We start from the raw sequence: 21,338 nt of genomic DNA, 5'->3' as shown, positions 1-21,338 counted from the left end.
TGGGGCCTGATATGAATGCATGCTCTGACTGATGGTCGCTCAGTTTCTCCAGTCGCAGGCAAAAGTCTTTTTTCAGGACCTCAGAGCCAATTTTCCTTCACAGAACATCAAAAGATCCACGTGACTAATAAGCCTTCCTGTCACTCGGATGTGTAGAGAGGATAACTGGAAACAGCTCAGTTAGCTCTCTGACAGATGTGTCATTCACGGCAGCTTTTCAGTCTTTTTCAGTCTTTGCCATTCCTACGTGCATTTGCGGGATTATTCCAGTGACATAGTTCACATATGGTTGTTCAGGTGTAGCTACTGCTGCAGTTGTATTTCACTACAAAGTACAGTTTGAGTGACACGTCCACAGTGACCGAAACAGGACAGTCGTGCTCGCCACATGTTAAAAAGGCCCGTGCCTCTCAGAGTGTGTTCCACCTCCTCGATGTAGCGCATGAAGACTTTATTCTGGAATCCTGTTCACTTTGTTCCAGCAACTAGTTGAGTTCTAATATGGGCGTTCCTGCCTTTTCTTTGCTTTTGTGTGCCTCCATTGAACTATAAGCACGTTATGTCACAGATTAATAGAGTCTCACAATACAGAAAGTGAAATCTCAGTAAGACGAGATGTCTTAAATCAAGGCAATACACTGTATGCTTTTGTTTGTCTGACACGATAAATCTTGTTACCAGGCAGTTTTTATGTCCAAGCTTTTCACTTGTTTCAAGCTTTTTTTGTCCTTGATTATCTTAATGAAATATAAATAAAAAACTTCTTACTGGGACTTTATTACTGGTTCTGAGCACTTAATGTTGAAACTAGAGTTTCTACGACTGACAGGCACAAAACTGCTTTTGACGATGTCAGAAGTTCTGTGTTCCCAGACAAATCTACTTGTTTTTAGTCTTGGTTCCTTTTCTGTGATGATGACGGTTCGCTCCTTTCTTGTTCACGGCGGACAGTAAAGCTAACCGAGCTTAATGTTTGTGATGCTGGCGTTCGCCTGTGCAGAGCTGTGCGTAGCTGTAGCACGTTCAGTGCCCTTTTCAGTCATTTCATATATCATGGCTCTTTGTATTAATATGTTCACATTTAATCGAAGCACATTACATGCTGTTTGCATTCTAGTTGAGCCAAATACTTAATATATATAAAAACCTGATGTCTCATCATCATCACTGTCTCCTGATTCCACTTTGTGTCGGTGCTGTACACAGCAGCGAATCCTTTACATTCTTGTTTGTTTGCATTAAATTCTCAAAGGTTAGGTTCACACTCCTCTGTGTAAACACTGATTCCTGGGCTCATGACTGTTGGGACGTGGACATTATACTCAGCACTATAAAGGCCTCATGTTAACTTGTCAACATTATTTAATTCACATTGTTTTTTAAACATTCGCTCAGTTTCATCATGTCACATTAGTCATAGCAGAAAGACTCAACTTTCCATCCCTTCAGTTTTCAACCAGCACATCTCAAGGACAACTCTTAGAAATGATGTACAGACACAGACACTTACTCAGTATCTCTGTGGCCTGTCAGCACTTTATAACAGCACAGATGTTTATATGCATTTCGCATTTTGGACATTTGCATTCCATACATGACAGGATTCAGAAGAGGCTGAATGATGAGAAAATACAGAGACAGAAACATTCGCAGCTCACTGGGTATACTGGTCATTTCAAATCTAGTCTGAACTATTTCAAAGCAGCAGCCAAATGAAAAATTCAACAGAGACACAAGGTGAGGAGTGCAGGTACTGACAGCTTTCTGTCTGCTCTGTGTGCAACCAGAGAAACAAATGTGGAGGATCTTCATGTAGGAGAACAGGATTGGAAGCAGAGGGACAATGATGGATGGAGAGAGCAGTGGCAAAAAGTCCGTAGATGTTATTCACTTTGATGTCAGAACACGACAGTTTTACTATCAGGTAGTTATGACAATACAAACTGTTCAGGACGTTTCCACAAAGCAGCAAACGGACACTTAAGGACAAAGTAATCAGGAACTTTACCAAAGAATACACCCAGACCACAGCAATTAAGATGAACACCTTTTTAAATGTCATCTGTGAGTTATACTGCAGAGGACAACAGACGGCCGTAAGACAGGACGGCCAAGTTACAAAACTCCACGTTTGCATACGTGTACAAACAGTAAACCTGCAGGAAGCAAAAAGGAGCAGAAACAGCGTGAATGTCGGAGAGGATCTGAAGCAGAAGGAACGGAAACAGGCCTGAACTCCCATACAGCTCGTTGACAAACAGGCTGCACAGGAACAGGTACATGGGCTCATGTAGGCTTCTGTTCACACAGATCACCACGATGAGCAGCAGGTTCACCGTCACAATGACAATGTAAAGCAAAGCGCTTAACGTGAAGTAGAAGTACCTTAAGTTCCCAACGTGCAAATAAGCTCCAAGAAAAAACAAAGACAAGAATTCAGCATTATTCTCCTTTTAAGAGACAAAACGACTGTTTGTTCACATCAGTTCTAATAATCATCTGTTTCATTAAAAAGCAGCAGTTTGAAAAACATCACTTTAAAGTGTGAAGATTTTAAAAAGCACAGTGTCACGTACAGCCTGAACCTACCCAGCCATTAATCCTCTGCTCAGGGTTTCTCAGCCCCCAGGCTGCTGCAGTCACCTCCAACTGTTTGCTGCAGCAGCGTCTGCTGTTTTATGTCCACCGACCGTCCAGCGTCATTGTCCTCAGCAGCACCGCCTCAGCAAGTCAGACGCTGTTTCACTGAAGTCTTTCCCACAGATGATTTTGAAGCAGGTAAAGTTTTATTTGGCTACTTTCAAATCAGAAGTCTTAATAAGGTTGATGTGACGCTGGATTAGAGTTTGGTTTGGTTTGGTTTGGTTTGGTTTGGTTTGGTTTGGTTTGGTTTGGGAGGGGTGGCGATTCATCATGAGTCATTTAAGAAGATTCTTACTTTTTCTGGCTTTTCTCAAATTTTTGCTTTGTTCTTGTGAAATATCAGAAAGTTTAACCTCTTGAAACTAATATGTGATGATAAAAGACCCTCCATTAGTATAGAAAAACCAATGTGGCACTCCATGCTTCAGTGACATCACCACCAGCCGCTGCACCTTTTATTTGATGAACAACAGAAGAATCTGTCTCTTGTTAACATGCAGCTTGTTGGACTGACAATGGACACAAAGTCGTTTGGGTGGAACTGTTGATGGACACTGCTCCACCCGCGGTGTGTGAAGGAGACCCTGCACCTCCTTCCTTCCTGCTGCTCTCAGAGAACCACACACACACAAACTTACTCGTGTGTAAATCTCTGTGCAATAACGTGAATTCAACCACTTACGTCTTATATGGTGTTTTAATTTATCACATTATTCTTATTTTACTGATGCTTCCGACTTTTAGACTCTATACTTCGCTGTTTAACACCTTTAACATTCATGGAGGGTCATCTTATCTGCAGCAGTCCAGACTGGAACCAGACATAAAGGTTCCTGTATCATATTATTACTGGAGGATCGTTGCTGTGACGTCACGACGCTTCCTTCCCTTTTTATTGTTGAAGCAGCTCAAAGCCAGGTGGACTCAACCTGAACAACCTCAGCACACCTGTTTCAACTCCTTTTCACTTTCAGGAAAGCCTGTGGTGGCACAGAGACCATGTGACCAGCCCATTCCTGCTGAAAACACAGGTGGCTTTATGAACAGGTAAAGATCGGCAGATGAGTTCATGGTCAGATCACACGGTCGACTGGCTGGTCTGCTCTCAGTCCAGCTGCCGGCTGCTCGTTAGCTGCAGCTGGCTAACGCTGGTTCTGCTTCGTGGCTGCAGACTCTCACACCAGCTCAGGTGATTTCAGTGCCGTTAAAGAAATCCGTCAGGACTGTGGGAGTAAATAAAGTTTATTCAGGAAATAACTCATCTTCACTCACAAACAGTCAGAGATACACAGTGTTTGAGCACTCAGGGACAAACTACATTTCTCCGTCCTGAGACGCCTCGAAGACAGACTGAGTCCCACCTCCTCGTCCGACTGCACAGGCTTTTATTCTGGTGACCACATAAAAAAACTCAGCTGTGCTCCAGTCCTGCAGGTCACTTTGTTGTGGTCCTTCGGGCTGCGGCACAGTTAGACCTTCAGGAATCAGGAGACCAGCTCCTGTCCTCCACCTCATCCTCTATTGACACTCAGAGACCTTTGACCTTTGACCTTTGCTCTCTTTGTCCACATCAAATCTCACGTCGTCTCTTCTCTCTCAGTTTTTTAACAGCGAGCCAAAGTAGATTCAGTGTTCACTTGGAGACAAACTCCACAGCTACACGCTAACTTTGGCCTAAAGGTTCTGTCCTAAATCAGATCTTCTCCTCTCCTGGTCCTGGTCTACCTCTCGGCACTGATCTTGTAGCGGAGGACGAAGTAAGCGATGAGCCTCAGAGAGAAGAAGAAGATGGCGAGGACGATGAAGTCCAGGTAGAGTTTGGCGTCCAGCATGTCCAGCTCCTTCAGGATGGCCTCAGACTTCTGGAAGTGACAAGTGTCGTCTTGATCACAGTGAAGATCGTCTCGGTCCAGACCGTAGATGGACAGGATGACACCTTCAAAACCGTACCTGAACACAACACAGGATTTTATCTTACAGTCAGGATACAGAGAATATTCTCTTTTCAGGCTTTTCAAACACAGATTATTTGACATGAGTCTTGACGGCCAAAGACCGAACACCTGAAAAAGACGAGTCCTGCTCTGATTCTGCTGGAATGAAGTCTGAATGTTGCAGCAAAAATACTAATTCCATCATCATTTGAGGGGAAGTTCATTACGTTTTCAGGTATAAACGGAAAGGATTCTGATTTCAGAGTGTCGAAGAAAACAACCACCATGTCTGCCTTTCAGATTCAGATCAAACAGCGCCCCCACCTGACGTAGGAGATGTAGGACATCCACTGCAGGTACCAGGGGATGGTGTCGAAACTGACGAAGAACCCGGAGAACAACAGAACAGGGATCGCAGTGACCGGACCGACGAACGTCGCCACCTGCAGGGAACAAATGCACCTGAGCGACGTCAGCGGGTGAACTCACCTGTCTGTGAGCTCACACAGGTTAGTGAAACTGACCTGCAGGGAGGTGGAGGCGGCGCCAATCAGCAGACCCAGACTCTGAGCCACCAGAGAGGTCAGGACCCCCAAAGACAGGAAGAGGAAGAACCGGCCGGCGTCTGGAGGCTGAGCCGTCATCCAGTACACAATACTGCAATACACCACCGGGAATACTACCTGTACAGAGGATAGATAGTACACCATAGTACTCAGTGCAGAAGGGTCGCATTTAAACGTGTTTTCTGCAGTTTGTGATGAAAAAGATAAAAACTCATTGATCATATACCACAGTACTTTTACTGCATGAAGCTGACTGTACTACAGTACTTTTATAGCATGAAGCTGACTGTACTACAGTACTTTTACAGCATGACGCTGACTGTACTACAGTACTTTTACAGCATGAAGCTGAGAGTACTACAGTACATTTAATGCATGAAGCTGAGAGTACTACATTATTTTTACTGCATGAAGCTGACTGTACTGCAGTACTTTTACAGCATGAAGCTGACTGTACTACAGTACTTTTACAGCATGAAGCTGACTGTACTGCAGTACTTTTACTGCATGAAGCTGAGAGTACTACAGTACTTTTACTGCATGAATCTGACTGTACTACAGTACTTTTACAGCATGAAGCTGACTGTACTGCAGTACTTTTACTGCATGAAGCTGAGAGTACTACAGTACTTTTACTGCATGAATCTGACTGTACTATTGTACTGTTACTGCATGAAGCTGAGAGTACTATGGTACTTTTACTGCATGAAGCTGAGAGTACTGCTGTACTTTTACTGCATGAAGCTGATTGTATTACAGTACTTTTACTGCATGAAGCTGACTATACTGCAGTACTGTTACTGCATGAAGCTGACTGTACTACAGTACTTTTAATGCATGAAGCTGACTGTACTACAGTACTTTTAATGCATGAAGCTAAGAGTACTGCAGTACTGTTACTGCATGAAGCTGAGAGTACTGCTGTACTTTTACTGCATGAATCTGACTGTACTATTGTACTGTTACTCCATGAAGCTGAGAGCACTGTGGTACTTTTACTGCATGAAGCTGATTATACTACAGTACTTTTACTGTATGATGCTGACTGTACGACAGTACTTTTACTGCATGAAGCTGAGAGTACTACAGTACTTTTACTGCATGAAGCTGACTGTACTACAGTACTTTTAATGCGTGAAGCTGAGTACTACAGTACTTTTACTGAATGAATCTGACTGTACTATTGTACTGTTAATGCATGAAGCTGAGAGTACTATGGTACTTTTACTACATGAAGCTGACTGTACTGCTGTACTTTTATTGCATGAAGCTGATTATACTACAGTACTTTTACTGCATGAAGCTGACTACTACAGTACTTTTACAGCATGAATCTGACTGTACTACAGTACTTTTACAGCATGAAGCTGACTGTACTACAGTACTGTTACTGCATGAAGCTGAGAGTACTGCTGTACTTTTACTGCATGAATCTGACTGTACTATTGTACTGTTACTGCATGAGGCTGACTGTAGTACTTCACTGCTGATACTTGAACTACATGAGGCTGTGAATACTTCGGTACTTCTACTGCTGACTCTGCTGGTTCGATGGTTGGATCACACCTGGACGTTACCTGGAAGGGCACGTCAGCCATGGTTTTGGCCAGGTAATAAGCCTTCAGACTGTACCAGTAGTTCAGGTGTTCCCTCAGGAAAACTCCCATCTCCAGAGGAACTGATGGACAGACACAAACACAGCGTCACATCCACAACAACTCCAAAATCACTAAAACCACACGTGTTATCATTTCTTGTTTCCGTTGTTATTTTTGTTTTTTACATCTCGATGAATCCGAGCGTTCAGACCAATGATCGTTCATTTCCCGTCAATTGGGTGATTGATTGATCGATGGACTGACGTGGACTCACATGTGAGGACTGTGGGCATCAGAGCAGCAAACATGAGGAACAACATGGAGAAGAAGAGGAACCCCGAGTTACTGAGAACCTTCTTGGCCTCGTTCCCAATGCCCAGGTACAGCAGACCAATGAGAACGCCGATCCCGATGTGAGAGGAGATCCTCAGGTGAGTCAGCACCTGTTCGACCAATGAGAGTGTGTTACTCTGGTGTGTTTTCACATGTGACCTTATGTCAGCCGCAGCAGCCGGCGGCGTCCAGCAGGCGTCGCTGTCATCTCTCACCGAGTCTCTGAGGATGCTGAGGAAAGTCCTCCTGAACAGGATGGAGAACTGAGTCATGCAGCTGGCGGAGAAGCTGTGACAACCTTCAGACGACGAACTCTCCTGAGAGACAAGGACGCCATGAGATCAATCAATAATCAATGATCTGATCTGATGCCAAGAATGTGAATCCTGCATCAACACCATGAGCTGCTTTGAATCACAACACCTTTCAGAGAAAGTAGGTGATTAATGGAGACAATAATCAATAAATTGATCCACAATAAATGTGGAAGTTCAGATCAAAACGTCCATGACGACGATAGAATGAATGAATGAATGAATAAACGAATGAATACATGAGGTCTTCATTAGGACGATGTGTTGGATTCTCGATCACATTCGCTCAAACAGTCTCACACACAGATGATGTTCACCAGTAATACTCTAAAAGTATTCAGTAATACTCTAATAGTATTCAGTAATACAATAATTACAGTAATATTTCTTCACATTCATAGTAAAGCAAATGTGTTTTACTCTCTAAACTGCGCTAAATAAAAAGTCCCTGAATGTTCATGTTTCTTTCTTCTTATTGATCCACTTGTGTGTACTATTACTTTAAGTTTTCTATTAAAATACATCATGTACTTTGTTTGATGTCGTGTTCCGTGTCCTGAATGAATTTTAGTCTCTTTTGACGGACGTCAGATGGATGTGCAAGCACGGGGCAGCAGTGGACAGACTGCCTGCATGGACGTGTCTCACTGACAGGAAGCCCGGAAGGTCAAACAAGTGGATTGGCGTGTGGCGTGTTTGGTGAGTTGGTGTGTTGGTGAGTTGGTGTGTTGGCGTGTTAACGTGTTGGTGTGTTGGCGTGTTGGTGTGTTGGCGTGTTGGCGTGTTGGCGTGTTAACGTGTTGGCGTGTTAATGTGTTGACGTGTTGGCGTGTTGGTGTGTTTACCTGTTGGCGTGTTGGTGTGTTTACGTGTTGACATGTGGTGTGCTGACGTGTTGGTGTGTTGGAGTGTTGACGTGTTGGCGTGTTGCCATGTTGGCGTGTTGACGTGTTGGCGTGTTGGTGTGTTGCCGTGTTGGCGTGTTGGCGTGTTGACGTGTTGACGTGTTGGTGTGTTGACGTGTTGGCGTGTTGACGTGTTGGTGTGTTGGCGTGTTAACGTGTTGGCGTGTTGATGTGTTGGCGTGTTGACGTGTTGGTGTGTTGGTGTGTTGGCGTGTTGGCGTGTTAACGTGTTGGTGTGTTGCCGTGTTAACGTGTTGGCGTGTTGACGTGTTGACGTGTTGGCGTGTTAACGTGTTGGTGTGTTGCCGTGTTAACGTGTTGACGTGTTGGTGTGTTGGCGTGTTAACGTGTTGGCGTGTTGACGTGTTGGCGTGTTAACGTGTTGGTGTGTTGCCGTGTTAACGTGTTGGCGTGTTGATGTGTTGGCGTCTTGACGTGTTGACGTGTTGACGTGTTGGTGTGTTGCCGTGTTGGCGTGTTGGCGTGTTGACGTGTTGACGTGTTGGTGTGTTGGCGTGTTGACGTGTTAGTGTATTGGCGTGTTGACGTGTTAACGTGTTGGTGTGTTGGCGTGTTGACGTGTTGCCGTGTTGACGTGTTCGTGTGTTAACGTGTTGACATGTTGGCGTGTTGACGTGTTGCCATGTTGCCGTGTTGACGTGTTCGTGTTGACGTGTTGCCGTGTTGGCGTGTTAACGTGTTGGCGTGTTGACGTGTTGGCGTGTTGGTGTGTTTACCTGTTGGCATGTTGGCGTGTTGGTGTGTTGGTGTGTTGGTGTGTTTACGTGTTGGTGTGTTGACATGTGGTGTGCTGACGTGTTGGTGTGTTGGCGTGTTGCCATGTAGGTGTGTTAACGTGTTGGCGTGTTAACGTGTTGGCGTGTTGACGTGTTGGCGTGTTAACGTGTTGGTGTGTTGGCGTGTTAACGTGTTGACGTGTTGGTGTGTTGGCGTGTTAACGTGTTGGCGTGTTGACGTGTTGGCGTGTTAACGTGTTGGCATGTTGGTGTGTTGCCGTGTTGGCGTGTTGAGGTGTTGGCGTGCTGACGTGTTGGTGTGTTGCCGTGTTGCCGTGTTGCCGTGTTGGTGTGTTGGCGTGTTGACGTGTTGGTGTATTGGCGTGTTGACGTGTTAACGTGTTGGTGTGTTGGCGTGTTGACGTGTTGCCATGTTGCCGTGTTGACGTGTTCGTGTGTTAACGTGTTGGCGTGTTGGTGTGTTTACGTGTTGGTGTGTTTACGTGTTGGTGTGTTGGCGTGTTGGTGTGTTGACATTTTGGCGTGTTGACGTGTTGAGGGGTGGTGTGTTGGCGTGTTAACGTGTTGGCGTGTTGGTGTGTTGGCGTGTTAACGTGTTGGCGTGTTGGCGTGTTGACGTGTTGCCGTGTTGACGTGTTGCCGTGTTAACGTCTTAACGTGTTGGCGTGTTGACGTGTTTACGTGTTGGTGTGTTGGTGTGTTAACGTGTTAACGTGTTAACGTGTTGGCATGTTGACGTGTTGGTGTGTTGGCATGTGGCATGTTGGCTTGTGGTGTGTTTGTTTTTCACCTCCTCTGCACGCTGCCACAGGAACGGGTGGACGTTTGCGTTTCCGTTCAGTTCAGTCTGATGGTCCTGCTCACACTTCCTGTCCTGGACGGCTCTCACCAGTCGGACCATCTGATCGCCGTATTCTCCGGACGCCACCTCCATTACTGAGGACGCAACAGAGACGCCAAACTGTGACATCAGAGTCACGTGACAGGACGTGCTCAGCGTCCTGTTTGGCTGCACTTCCTCTGATGTCCACTAGATGCTGCTGCTGGATGCTGGAGGAGCCTCAAACATCCTTTTTACATCTTACTGTAACTGAGTACATTTACTGAGGCACTGTGCTTATCCACTCATTCAAGGTACTTGTACTTTATGTCAGTATTAACCTTATGTCTCCACCCCAAAGGTAAATACTGTACATTTATCTGACAGCATTCTTCACTCGAAGTTCATGTGAAGTTAAAGTACCTGTAGAACTGTACTCAAAGCTTCCCTCCAGGCAGATTGTTCACATATTAAAATACTCTGATTCTTCAAACTCTAATATTGTTCACTTGTAAAGTTTAACTGGTCCATTCTCAGTGCTGCACCCTGATTAGCTCCAGACTAGTGATGTCATAAATCCTGCAGGTGTACGTAGCTGTGCAGGTGTGAAGTTACCAAAGTCTGCGGGGTTGTGGTAGGTGGGGCAGTTGAGTCCGAGGTCTCTCAGGTAGGGAACCAGACTGGAGACTTTGCCTCTGTAGATGCACTGACCCTGACTGAGGACATAGAGCTGAAAGACACAGGGGAGACTTTTGAGACGCCGTCGAGACGAAGGACGATGACGATACGCTGATGTCACGGATCCCTGGACACTCTTACTACTCCATTACTAATGTATCAGGAGTAAAAGTACTGGCTGGGCAGTAAAGTGTCTCAGACAGTTCACAGGCCAACAGGTTTAATCTGTGTGTGTGTTTATGTATCTGTATGTGTGTGCGTGTGCGTGTGCGTGGGCACGCTCACCTTGTCGAACAGTTCGAACAGCTTGGCGCTCGGTTGGTGGATGGTGCAGATGACGGTCCGTCCTCCCTGAGCCAGAGCCTTCAGCAGAGAGACCACCTGGAAACAAGACGAGCTGTCCAAACCACTGAGACATGGAGACACACAAGGAAGCGTCTTCAGTTTTTCTCAGACACTGCACGGGTGTATACATGTACATGTATACACATATGTACATGTACACATATACAAATATGTGCATGTGCAGGTACATCTATACACATATATGTACATATATATATACATATGTGTACATTTACACATACAGTATATGTACATGTATACATATGTACAGCGTTAATGAGTTTCCTTCCACACAGACTGACGAGGAAACGTAAAACGAGGGCAACACGGTGAAAACTCGGCTGAGTTTCTGTTGAATCGAATGTGACTGAAGCTGATCGACTGATCCAGAATCAGCCGCCTGAACGGCGCTCTGACCTGGTGGGTTCATCGAAGAACATGACCGGCGGATTGTTGACGAGCTCCAGAGCGATGGCCAGTCTCTTCCTCTGGCCCCCCGACAGGTGGGACGTCCTGGTTTTGGCACAGTCCAGTAAACCCAGCGCCATCAGGATCTCCTGGACCTGAACAGCCAGAGACCAGGAAGCAGAATTTAACCTCTGAGCTGAATCTGTGACCAGGAAGTAGTCAGGGGTCAGAACTCACCATCTCTCTGCGAGCCTCCACCTTCTCCTGCAGCTTCAGGTTGGCTGAAACCTGCAGAAACCAGATCCATGAGACTGGATTACAGAGTCCAGATTACACAAAAAAACACTCCACACAACACAGATACACAAGAGTACACAGAGCTGTACACTACTGGAAGAGTACTTCTAGAATCATCCAGTACCAGTGCTGCAAAGGAAGTACATTTACTCCACTACTTAAGTACAATTTTGAGGTACTTATACTTCACTGAGTGTTTCTATGTAATACCTGCAGTAAAACTCTGATGGAAAAACTGCACTTTTAACTTCACTTTTCAGATTTAAGTACAGATTTTCATTTGTCATGAACTCAAGCAGCAAACAGTGAATTAATTACACATTAATGTCTGATGAAATAATCCAGAAAGATTCCAAATGATAAAGAGGCTGTTTGCAGTCATGTGACCTTAAATCCAGACAGAGGGCAGGAAGTGAAAACTGCAGTGGACGAGAAGAAGGAACGTTCTTACTGAGCTGGTCTACATGAAATTAGAGAGACAGGTACCATCATCCGACTCGCCTCCTCCCGACTGCACACAGTTAACAAGACAGTTTTTTTTCTGGTGTTTTTCAGTATTTTTCATCCTTATGAAGAACAACTTTGGTACCTGATAAAAGCTCCTCGTGGTTTCTTGGTTTGATCGATCTGACAACACGAAACATCAGCATTTAGAGTGTTAAAGTGTTTCCTGTGCAGAAAATCCCTTCCTGCCCTCCATGTGCAGCTCACACCACAATAAAAGAGCGACGTGACGTCATCTGCAAACAACCTGTTATTTCTATTAAATTACAAAAGAATGATTTTACACTCACCAGGGCCATTTTCTGAGTACTGAACACAGTACTTTTACTTGTAATGGAGTATTTTCAGAATGTGGTATTGTTACTTTGAAGTACTTCAGTAGTACTTCCAGTAGGTATCGTCTTCTCTGGTGTTCAAGCTGCTGGACTGAAGCTGATTTTACCCCTTTTCATACTTTTGGTTTCAGTAACTGTGAAACAACAGTTTTATTTTAAATGTGCAAACTAACTGCAGGTACCTGATACATGTAGTGAAGTAAAAAGCACAAAAGAAGAATACCTCAAAGTGTACTTAAGTGCAGTACTGCAGTACTGGACTCGGCTCTGAGCAGTTTTACCATCATGGCCTCGTGCACGCTGAGGTGAGGCAGCAGCATGTCGTCCTGCATGATGTAACAGGAAACCTTCCGGAAGGAGCGCAGGTCTCTGGGCTGACTGTTGATCAGGATCTCCCCCTTCATCCCCGTCTCTCTGTGGACGGAGACACAAGCACGTACTGATCCTGGACTGGACTTCAGTGAAAGTACAGGAGGATCAACAGTAAACTGTACTTACAGTACTCATTATACAGAGTCAGATGTGTTCTGTCATGACTGATTCATGTGTTCATCGTTCATGTTGCAGCTGGTTTGAATGACGTCACCTGTTGCTGGGCGGCTTGTGAACACACTTATCTTAATCTGCCGTCGCTTGTCATCATTTATTTGTTCATTATCATCATTTATCAATAATCTGCAGTCAAACTTTGAACATATACCAGAGTATTTGTACCCTGTGGTACTACGTGGACACTGGGTGCTTCTTTGGACTTAAAGTCTTCAGTTCTAAAGTTCTTTATTTCTTATGGGAAACTATTTGTACTGCGTACACACACACACACACACGCACGCACGCACACACACACACACACACACACACACACGCACGCACGCACGCACACACACACACACACAGATTCATGTGTGGGACCCACCTGTACCCGGCCAGGATATTCATGAGGGTGGACTTCCCGGCTCCTGAGGGCCCCATGATGGCGACCAGGTCCCTGCTGGTGAATTTCCCAGAGATCCCTTTGAGGAGAGTTTTGTAACCTGAGACAGAACAGAAACAATCAGTCTGCAGGTTCCCAGCCGGCCTGAGAGACACTCTTTGTCCTCAAGTCCGCCGGTTCAGGTTTCATGTGGGTTTGTAGGTTTTTCTCTCTGTCCAGTTTCACGTTAATCTGCTCAGATTCTCACAAACTGTCAGTGAAACGGCCACAAACTGAAATGAGCAGAAACCATCAGCTCCTTCATCCTGATCAAAGATCTGAGCCAAAGACGACGTCTGTGAAGCTGCTGAGACTCTGAACAAGCAAGAAAAACAAGAAAGAACAAAGAAAGAAAGAAAAGAAAAGAAAAGAGAAAGAAAAGAAAAGAGAAAGAAAAGGAAAGAAAAGAAAAGAAAAGAAAAGGAAAGAAAAGAAAAAAGAGAAAGAAAAGGAAAGAAAAGAAAAAAGGAAAGAAAAGGAAAAAGGAAAGAAAAGAAAAAAGAGAAAGAAAAGGAAAGGAAATGAAAGAAAAGAAAGAAAGACAAGAGAAAGAAAGAAAGAAAGAAAGAAAGAAAAGAGAAAGAAAAGGAAAGGAGAACATGAATTCATGAAATGTGTCGGTTCGTATCGATTGAGACAAAATGAAATCATTCAGCTGAACAAAACAAGCTCCTCCATCATGCGTCCAAACATAAAACACTGAAATGTAATTACATAGATGTGAGGTTACCATGGAAACCAAAGAGAATGATGATGATGAATGATGGTGGTGATGATGAAGATGCCCTGCTGTAACCGCTGTGGTGTTTATCTGCTGATGGAGGCTGAACGCTCGTTAACAAGATTATCAAATTTAATCTGATTGAATCTGATTTAATCTTCTCTGACCGACAGTAACCTCTACTGCAGCAACACACACTGTACTGCAGTAATACACACTGTACTGCAGCAAAACACACTGTACTGCAGTAATACACACTGTACTGCAGCAAAACACACTGTACTGCAGTAATACACACTGTACTGCAGCAAAACACACTGTACTGCAGTAATACACACTGTACTGCAGCAACACACACTGTACTGCAGTAATACACACTGTACTGCAGCAACACACACTGTACTGCAGTAATACACACTGTACTGCAGCAAAACACACTGTACTGCAGTAATACACACTGTACTGCAGCAAAACACACTGTACTGCAGTAATACACACTGTACTGCAGTAATACACACTGTACTGCAGCAACACACACTGTACTGCAGTAATACACACTGTACTGCAGCAACACACACTGTACTGCAGTAATACACACTGTACTGCAGCAAAACACACTGTACTGCAGTAATACACACTGTACTGCAGCAACACACACTGTACTGCAGTAAGAAACACTGCACTGCAGTAATACACACTGTACTGCAGTAACAGTAAGTGTCTGCTGATTCTGCCTGTGGATTAAGTGACTCTGATTGGTCGGAACTGGAGTCATGGCCTGTAGAAACATTTCCCGCCTTTTCATGATCAGCTGACTGCAGTCAGTTCATGGCAGTTAAAGCGTGTTTGATGTGAACCCACTTTGATCCTTAGAGCCAAACTGTGGAGTTCTCTCAGAGAAACTGAAGCGATGGAGCTGTAAGATGGCGGCTTCCTTTAGTTTTCACTGACGTGGACCGATGACGACTGTGAGACGCCGTTAAAAGCTGCAAATGAAGCCAGAACGAGCGCCGTGAAACTTCAGAGTCGTTGGTCGAGAATAAACTTTTAAGCTGTGACTTAACAATGAAGACAGTTAATTTTAGGAGTCTGGTCCTCAAAGTCCACAGAGGACAGCTGACGATGGCGCCGTAGCAACCAGATGCATCGCTGGAGGAAGGTGGACACGCTGACCTTCAGCAGCGCCGACGGTCAGGCGGTGAGCAGGAACATCCACTGAAGTAAAGTTTGGAGGATGAGGAGCAGCTGTGAGTCAGATTAGTGATGACGAACTGCAGTAACCTCATTAACAGCCAATCAGCTGATAGAGCTACACTCCAGGAATACCCATGATGCATCAGGATAGATGACCTGTCACAGTCATCCATCACGTTTGTCAGTGTTTGAAACGTCAGTATGTTCAGCTGGGAGGGCAGATCAACTGTACTTCATCATCATCATCATCATCAGGAGGCGGAGCGTTCGTCACACCTGAGCAGGTGTGATTGTTCTCAGTGAAACTCACGTTAAGCTGCTGCTTCAAAGGAAACCTGAGCTGTTAGAGACTCTGACAGCCGCTCATTACACGACGAACAGCAGCAGTCGCACTCATTCAGTGAGGAACGCTTTGTACTGAGCTGGTAACACAGCGCAGTACAGCAGGTACAAGTACACACAGCGCAGCTAATGTCCTGACAGCGGCAGGTACAGGCGGCAGGTACAGGCGGCAGATACAGGCGGCGTGCACTAAAACAGGTGAATTAAAGGACTTCACTGGCTGTGCTGAGCGCTAACGTCGTTGATTCATGACTTCACCATCGAGTTAAAAAGAGTTCATCCTGTTCAGACTTTACTCAGACTGGATCCTGTCAGCAGCTCTGATTTAAAATATTACTGCATTAAGTACACAGATGGAGTACTGAGGTGACTGCAGACAAAAAATCTGAGAATTCAAGAAGAAAGTTTGGACATTTTGAGACTAAAATGATTTCAAAGCTTTGAACTGGTTCCGTTTGCTCCTTTAAAGATTTAAACTTTGTTTTTGCTCTTGACACAAATCTGAGAATTTTATTCTGCAGAGACGAAACCGACGTCTGACCCCTGACCTCTGCAGGCTGGTCTGGTTTCCTGTTTGCAGACTGAATTCTTTGTGTTCTTCAGTCTTTCTGTCGTTCTTTTGTCCTGAAAAGCTGAAACACGATACAAGGTTTTCAGATTCACTCCGTCTTTAAACAGAACCTAAAAAATGAAGCTAAGTTGTTCAGTTTGGTTCGTCGTTGAGATCTGAAGCTTTTCCAACTGCGTTAATGTTCTGAGGAACTTCTGAACTCTGACGGTGTAACAGATTACCACAGGGTGTAACAGATTACCACACGGTGTAACAGATTACCACAGGGTGTAACAGATTACCGCACGGTGTAACAGATTACCACACGGTGTAACAGATTACCGCACGGTGTAACAGATTACCGCACGGTGTAACAGATTACCACAGGGTGTAACAGATTACCGCACGGTGTAACAGATTACCACACGGTGTAACAGATTACCGCACGGTGTAACAGATTACCACACGGTGTAACAGATTACCGCACAGTGTAACAGATTACCGCACAGTGTAACAGATTACCACAGGGTGTAACAGATTACCGCACAGTGTAACAGATTACCACACGGTGTAACAGATTACCACAGGGTGTAACAGATTACCGCACGGTGTAACAGATTACCACACGGTGTAACAGATTACCGCACGGTGTAACAGATTACCACACGGTGTAACAGATTACCGCACAGTGTAACAGATTACCGCACAGTGTAACAGATTACCACAGGGTGTAACAGATTACCGCACAGTGTAACAGATTACCACACGGTGTAACAGATTACCACACGGTGTAACAGATTACCACAGGGTGTAACAGATTACCGCACAGTGTAACAGATTACCACACGGTGTAACAGATTACCACAGGGTGTAACAGATTACAGCAGTCGTCTACAGTCACAGTCACAGTCGTTTCAGACGCTTTGATCTGAAGCGCCGTACGTATGACCTCACACTCGGACGGCGCAGCATCGGGGCCGTTCTGGGTTTCAGTATCTTGTCCATGTGGACTGCCGAGGCCGGGGATCGAACCACCGACCTCCTGGTTGTCAGAGGGCCGCTCTGCCTCCTGAGCCGCAGCCGGCCTGTCACAGCGTTAGCATCAGTGCGTGGAGCGGTGAGCCCGTCGCTCAGACTGACAGCCTGACGGCTCCTCTCAAACATCATCAGATGTTTGTTTTCTGTCATCAGTCTTTTCTTTCCTCACGGCGTGGAGCGACAGAGCTGTTTCTAATCTGACCTGCAGCTATTTACAGCAGGAGACCCTGACTGGGATTAACAGATTACAGCCTGATAATCCAGCACACACACACACACACAGAGTCAGATAATAATAAACTGTTGATGCCGTTTCAGTGAAGCTGTTCAAGGAAAAACCTGATGGCTGAAACAGAACAGACGGAAACTGAATACTTTTACTCGAGTACTGATGCTGTTCGTCACTGTGATGGTTGAAGGGAGGATTTCACCGCCGTTTCCAGCAGATCCAGTCTGCCATTACGCATTGAACATCATCAGATCTGAACCCAGAGCGGTTCATCTGGTCCAGTTCCTCAAACGTCCGCTCTGACTGTTAGCAGCAGAAGCTAAATCCACAATCCTCTGATACATGAAACCAATTTCCCTTTAATTCATCTCCATGAAATCCTCGTGTTTGGACTCTGAGCGACAGACAACCGAGAGCCGCTACAGACTGGATCTGCCTGACCTGAGGTCAGCTGAACCCGAGCCAAGATAAGATAAGATAAGATAAGAGAAAAGAACACCGCTTTAACCTGGAAGAGCCGGAAACAGATTCATCAGCCCGTCCACATCAGATCCACACAGAGGCAGTACAAGTACACAAGTATTCTCAGCCTCAGGCAGTTAAAGTATTAGCAGTACGATTAGCTTCATAAAGTAAAAGTACAGTTGTACTTCAGTAAATGTACTTAGTACCTTTCCACCACTGGTGAGGATCTCAGATTTGTTTCCTGTTTCTTTTCACCAATCAGGGATAAATGATGACATGACATCACAATGACATCACAGGATCAAAGTTCAGCTGCGATGTTAGTCAGACTCAGCGCTTCTTGTGGTAAAAACCTTCCAGTGAGAAGAACTTTTTCTCTGAAGGCGCCGCACGAAGTGTTGAGTCTGACTACTTGGTGATTTTCTAATCAGATGTTGACAGAAGATAAGTTGCTCTTCTGATAATTGATGAATTGTTTAAGCCGTTTCTTGTCTTCTTTAAGATTCTCTGATCTGTTTTATATGTTTTTACCGTCACAGTAAGCCGAATCTCTTGAGGTTTTTGGACTTTCGGTTGATAACCGCAGTCTGTAGAGACTTATCTTTAACTGTTTTCTGTGGTTTTTTTCAACCAAACGATGAATCAGTGATGGAAACAGTTGTTATTTGGAGCTCTGGTTGAAACCTCATGTCAGATCTGAGGGCTGTAGCTTCTGTGTCAGTACCTTTCTTCTTCCACCAGGGTCCCTCTCGGACGGAGTACGACACGTCTTTGAACTCGATGTTCACCGCCGGCCTCCGTGGTAATGAGGAGAACCTCTGGGCCTCCGTCAGGTTGTTGTCCACCTTCTTCAGGTGTCCCTGCAGCAGCGGCGTCTGCTGGCCGCCCGTCAGCCGCTTGTTGATCACCTCGTCCATACAAACACACACCGTCCGGGGATCCAACATCAGGTCTGGGGGTCCGTTGGTGTTCTGAGGGTTAGATCAGAGAACAAGGTGATCAGGTAGTGTTTAGATTATTTTGTCCACCCCATGCATACCTTCATGTCAATGGAAAACTGGACAGAAGCTGTGATGATGGACCAAACCGTCAGCTGCATCACAAATAATCCCATAAAGTACAAGTACATCAGAACTGTACTTGAGTAAACGTTCCTCTCAGATGTCGATCAGTCGACGGAAACCTCGTACCTCACTTCCTGGTCCATGTCTGCCAGCAGCTGTTTGTTTGCTGAGGAACAGAATCTATTCTGGGCTGTTTTCTTTGCGTCCTCTGTCCTTCGTCCTTCGTTCAGGTCTTTCAGTTTCAGTGCAGGTCTCACTGATATCACATTCAGATTGTTCAGTTCTATCCCTAAAAACCTTGTCCCCGCTCTCCTGGGTAGGGCCGTCCAACCCGGTTCTAAACTGGTTCAGAACCTGCCTACAGGACAGGCAGTTCTTTGTGTCCATTGGAGACTGAATGGGTGTTATCTGTGGAGTATCCCAAGGTTCTATTCTTGGATCATTACTATTTAATCTCTACAGGATCCTTTGTCATTCCAGCTCGTCACATACGGACGCTCGGTCAGGGTCAGGTACCGTTTAGCATCATTTTTCAACATGCAGGGGAATCTGACCTGCTTTCTATAGACGGCCCATCGCAACGAGTCCAATGATGCAGCAGAGCCAGAAAAGTCTGCTTCTGGGGCACCCCAGCTGGTAGGGTGTGCGCCCCATGTATTGAGGCTGTCAGTCCTCCGCAGGTTCGACTCCCACCTGCGGCTCATGTGCTGCGTGTGGTCCTCTCTCTCTCTGCCCCGTTTCCTGTCGTACCTTCAGCTGTCACTATCATAAAAGCTACAAAGAAAAAAGCCTGAAAAGTCTGCTTCGGGAGGAAGGTGGGGTGGAGGGATGGTTCAAAGATGGATGGAGTTTATGTGAAAAGGTACCAACCTTAATGTACGTAAGTCTCAACCACAATCTTTTCCTCCACCTAACCAGAGTGCGGCTGTTTCACAACGTTAACCAGGTCTTCCTAGCAAGCTTTATTTTGAAAGTTTAACCGGACGTTGTATATTTGTTGTTGCTAACTTGACCGAGAAGCTCAAACACCAAGGGGTGTCAATGTGACGCGTGGGAGTGAGAATGTGTTGTCCTCGTTCATTGTCCAGAAACACAAATGCAGGTGATGCATAACTGTACATATGAGTGTCTCCTGAAGACCTGGACCCCACATAGTCCTGAACCGTAATCTGTGGATGTCACAGAACTTTGGATCTCGCTGTCTTGTGACTTTGAGTAAAGCACATTGTGTCGTCCTGCGTTTGACACGTGCTATAAATAAAGTTTGACTGGCTGGACGTCCGTCCACGGCTGCATGTGGGACAGCGTGTGAGCGTCCTGCTCCCATATGGGACACTAATCTGCCTCCACAGAGGCTGCAGGAGGTAACTGTCGGACAGGGAAGAGCTTAGTCAGCGAGGATTTATCTTGACTGAGAACAAGCAGACCACAGCATCATCATCATCATCATCATCATCATCATCATCAGTGTTAAGTCAGTTCACCTTCATCTCCTGTCATAGATCACAGTGACATCACCAGAATGTAGGAAATCAAAGCAAATACTGTCTCACTGTGTCCAATATCTGTCCACTGTGTGTCATTCATGTCTATCAACTGTCTGTCATGTCTGTAAGACAAGTCCATTGTTTTCCTTAATGTCTGTCTTCGATGTCTCCTGCATATCTTCATTCTCTTATGTCCAACATTTGCCTCCTATATACCCACAGTGTCCACTGTGTGTCCACTGTGTGGACTACACATCCAGAATCACGTGAAAAGACTTTTGACATGTTGTCATATGAAGAATCAAATGTTGATTTTTTGGTTGAAGACGTTCAAACAGAGTTCAGATGTGATGGTGCAGCTTGGCAAACGTCTTAAGACTCTTGTTTTCTAGTGATGATGATGATGACGATGATGGTGACAGGAAGAGGAACCTGAATGAAGCTCAGTGTAATCTCTGGTGGATTCTTCAACATGTGCAGCGTGTTTTCTGAAGGTTCTGAACTTCATGAGAGGCTGAGAACTCATTACTCTGATTACTCTGATTAACTCTAATTACTCGACTCCAACCGGTTCAACCTGTTTAAAATGTCTGACCTGAATGTCCAGTCTGTCTAAACTATGTCTCTGTGTCCAGTGTGTCCCCAGTGTGCGTGTCCTCTGCGTGTCCAGCGTACTCACCATGATGATGGAGTTGGTGACGGCGGGGTTGTGGACGGACCAGGCGGCCATCAGACAGGCCATGGCCGACAGACAGCAGCACTCTGACGCTCATCGGATCACTGCTCACTGACACTCTGCAGCCCGTGTGATGGTCACTGGCCCCGCCCCCTGCCACC

At 45.4% G+C, this 21,338-nt stretch overlaps 1 protein-coding gene and 1 pseudogene across 2 annotated transcripts; both read right to left on the bottom strand.

Moving 5' to 3' along the window:
- Positions 1–1,344: 1,344 nt before the first annotated feature.
- LOC143323322 (olfactory receptor 1500-like) lies at positions 1,345–3,657 on the bottom strand (annotated as a pseudogene).
- A 210-nt stretch (positions 3,658–3,867) lies between these two features.
- Positions 3,868–21,294, bottom strand: abcg1 (ATP-binding cassette, sub-family G (WHITE), member 1). Of its 2 annotated transcripts, none has more exons than XM_076735772.1 (15): positions 21,181–21,294; positions 18,675–18,921; positions 13,355–13,472; positions 12,720–12,852; positions 11,540–11,590; positions 11,312–11,457; positions 10,835–10,958; positions 10,487–10,601; positions 9,842–9,987; positions 7,290–7,391; positions 7,016–7,184; positions 6,721–6,821; positions 5,102–5,260; positions 4,902–5,020; positions 3,868–4,593 (listed from the first exon to the last, which is right to left on the bottom strand). In XM_076735772.1, exons 1-15 carry the CDS (start codon positions 21,241–21,243, stop codon positions 4,365–4,367), a joined length of 2,022 nt encoding a protein of 673 aa, XP_076591887.1. In that variant the 5' UTR covers positions 21,244–21,294; the 3' UTR covers positions 3,868–4,364. The 2 variants fall into 2 exon arrangements, with proteins under 2 accessions (XP_076591887.1, XP_076591888.1); XM_076735773.1 differs by lacking the exon at positions 21,181–21,294 and adding an exon at positions 19,141–19,223.
- Positions 21,295–21,338: the final 44 nt, after the last annotated feature.

Source organism: Chaetodon auriga, chromosome 7, assembly GCF_051107435.1.
Source record: "Chaetodon auriga isolate fChaAug3 chromosome 7, fChaAug3.hap1, whole genome shotgun sequence".
Taxonomy (NCBI): domain Eukaryota; kingdom Metazoa; phylum Chordata; class Actinopteri; order Chaetodontiformes; family Chaetodontidae; genus Chaetodon; species Chaetodon auriga.
This window is presented reverse-complemented; position numbering and strand designations above follow the sequence as displayed.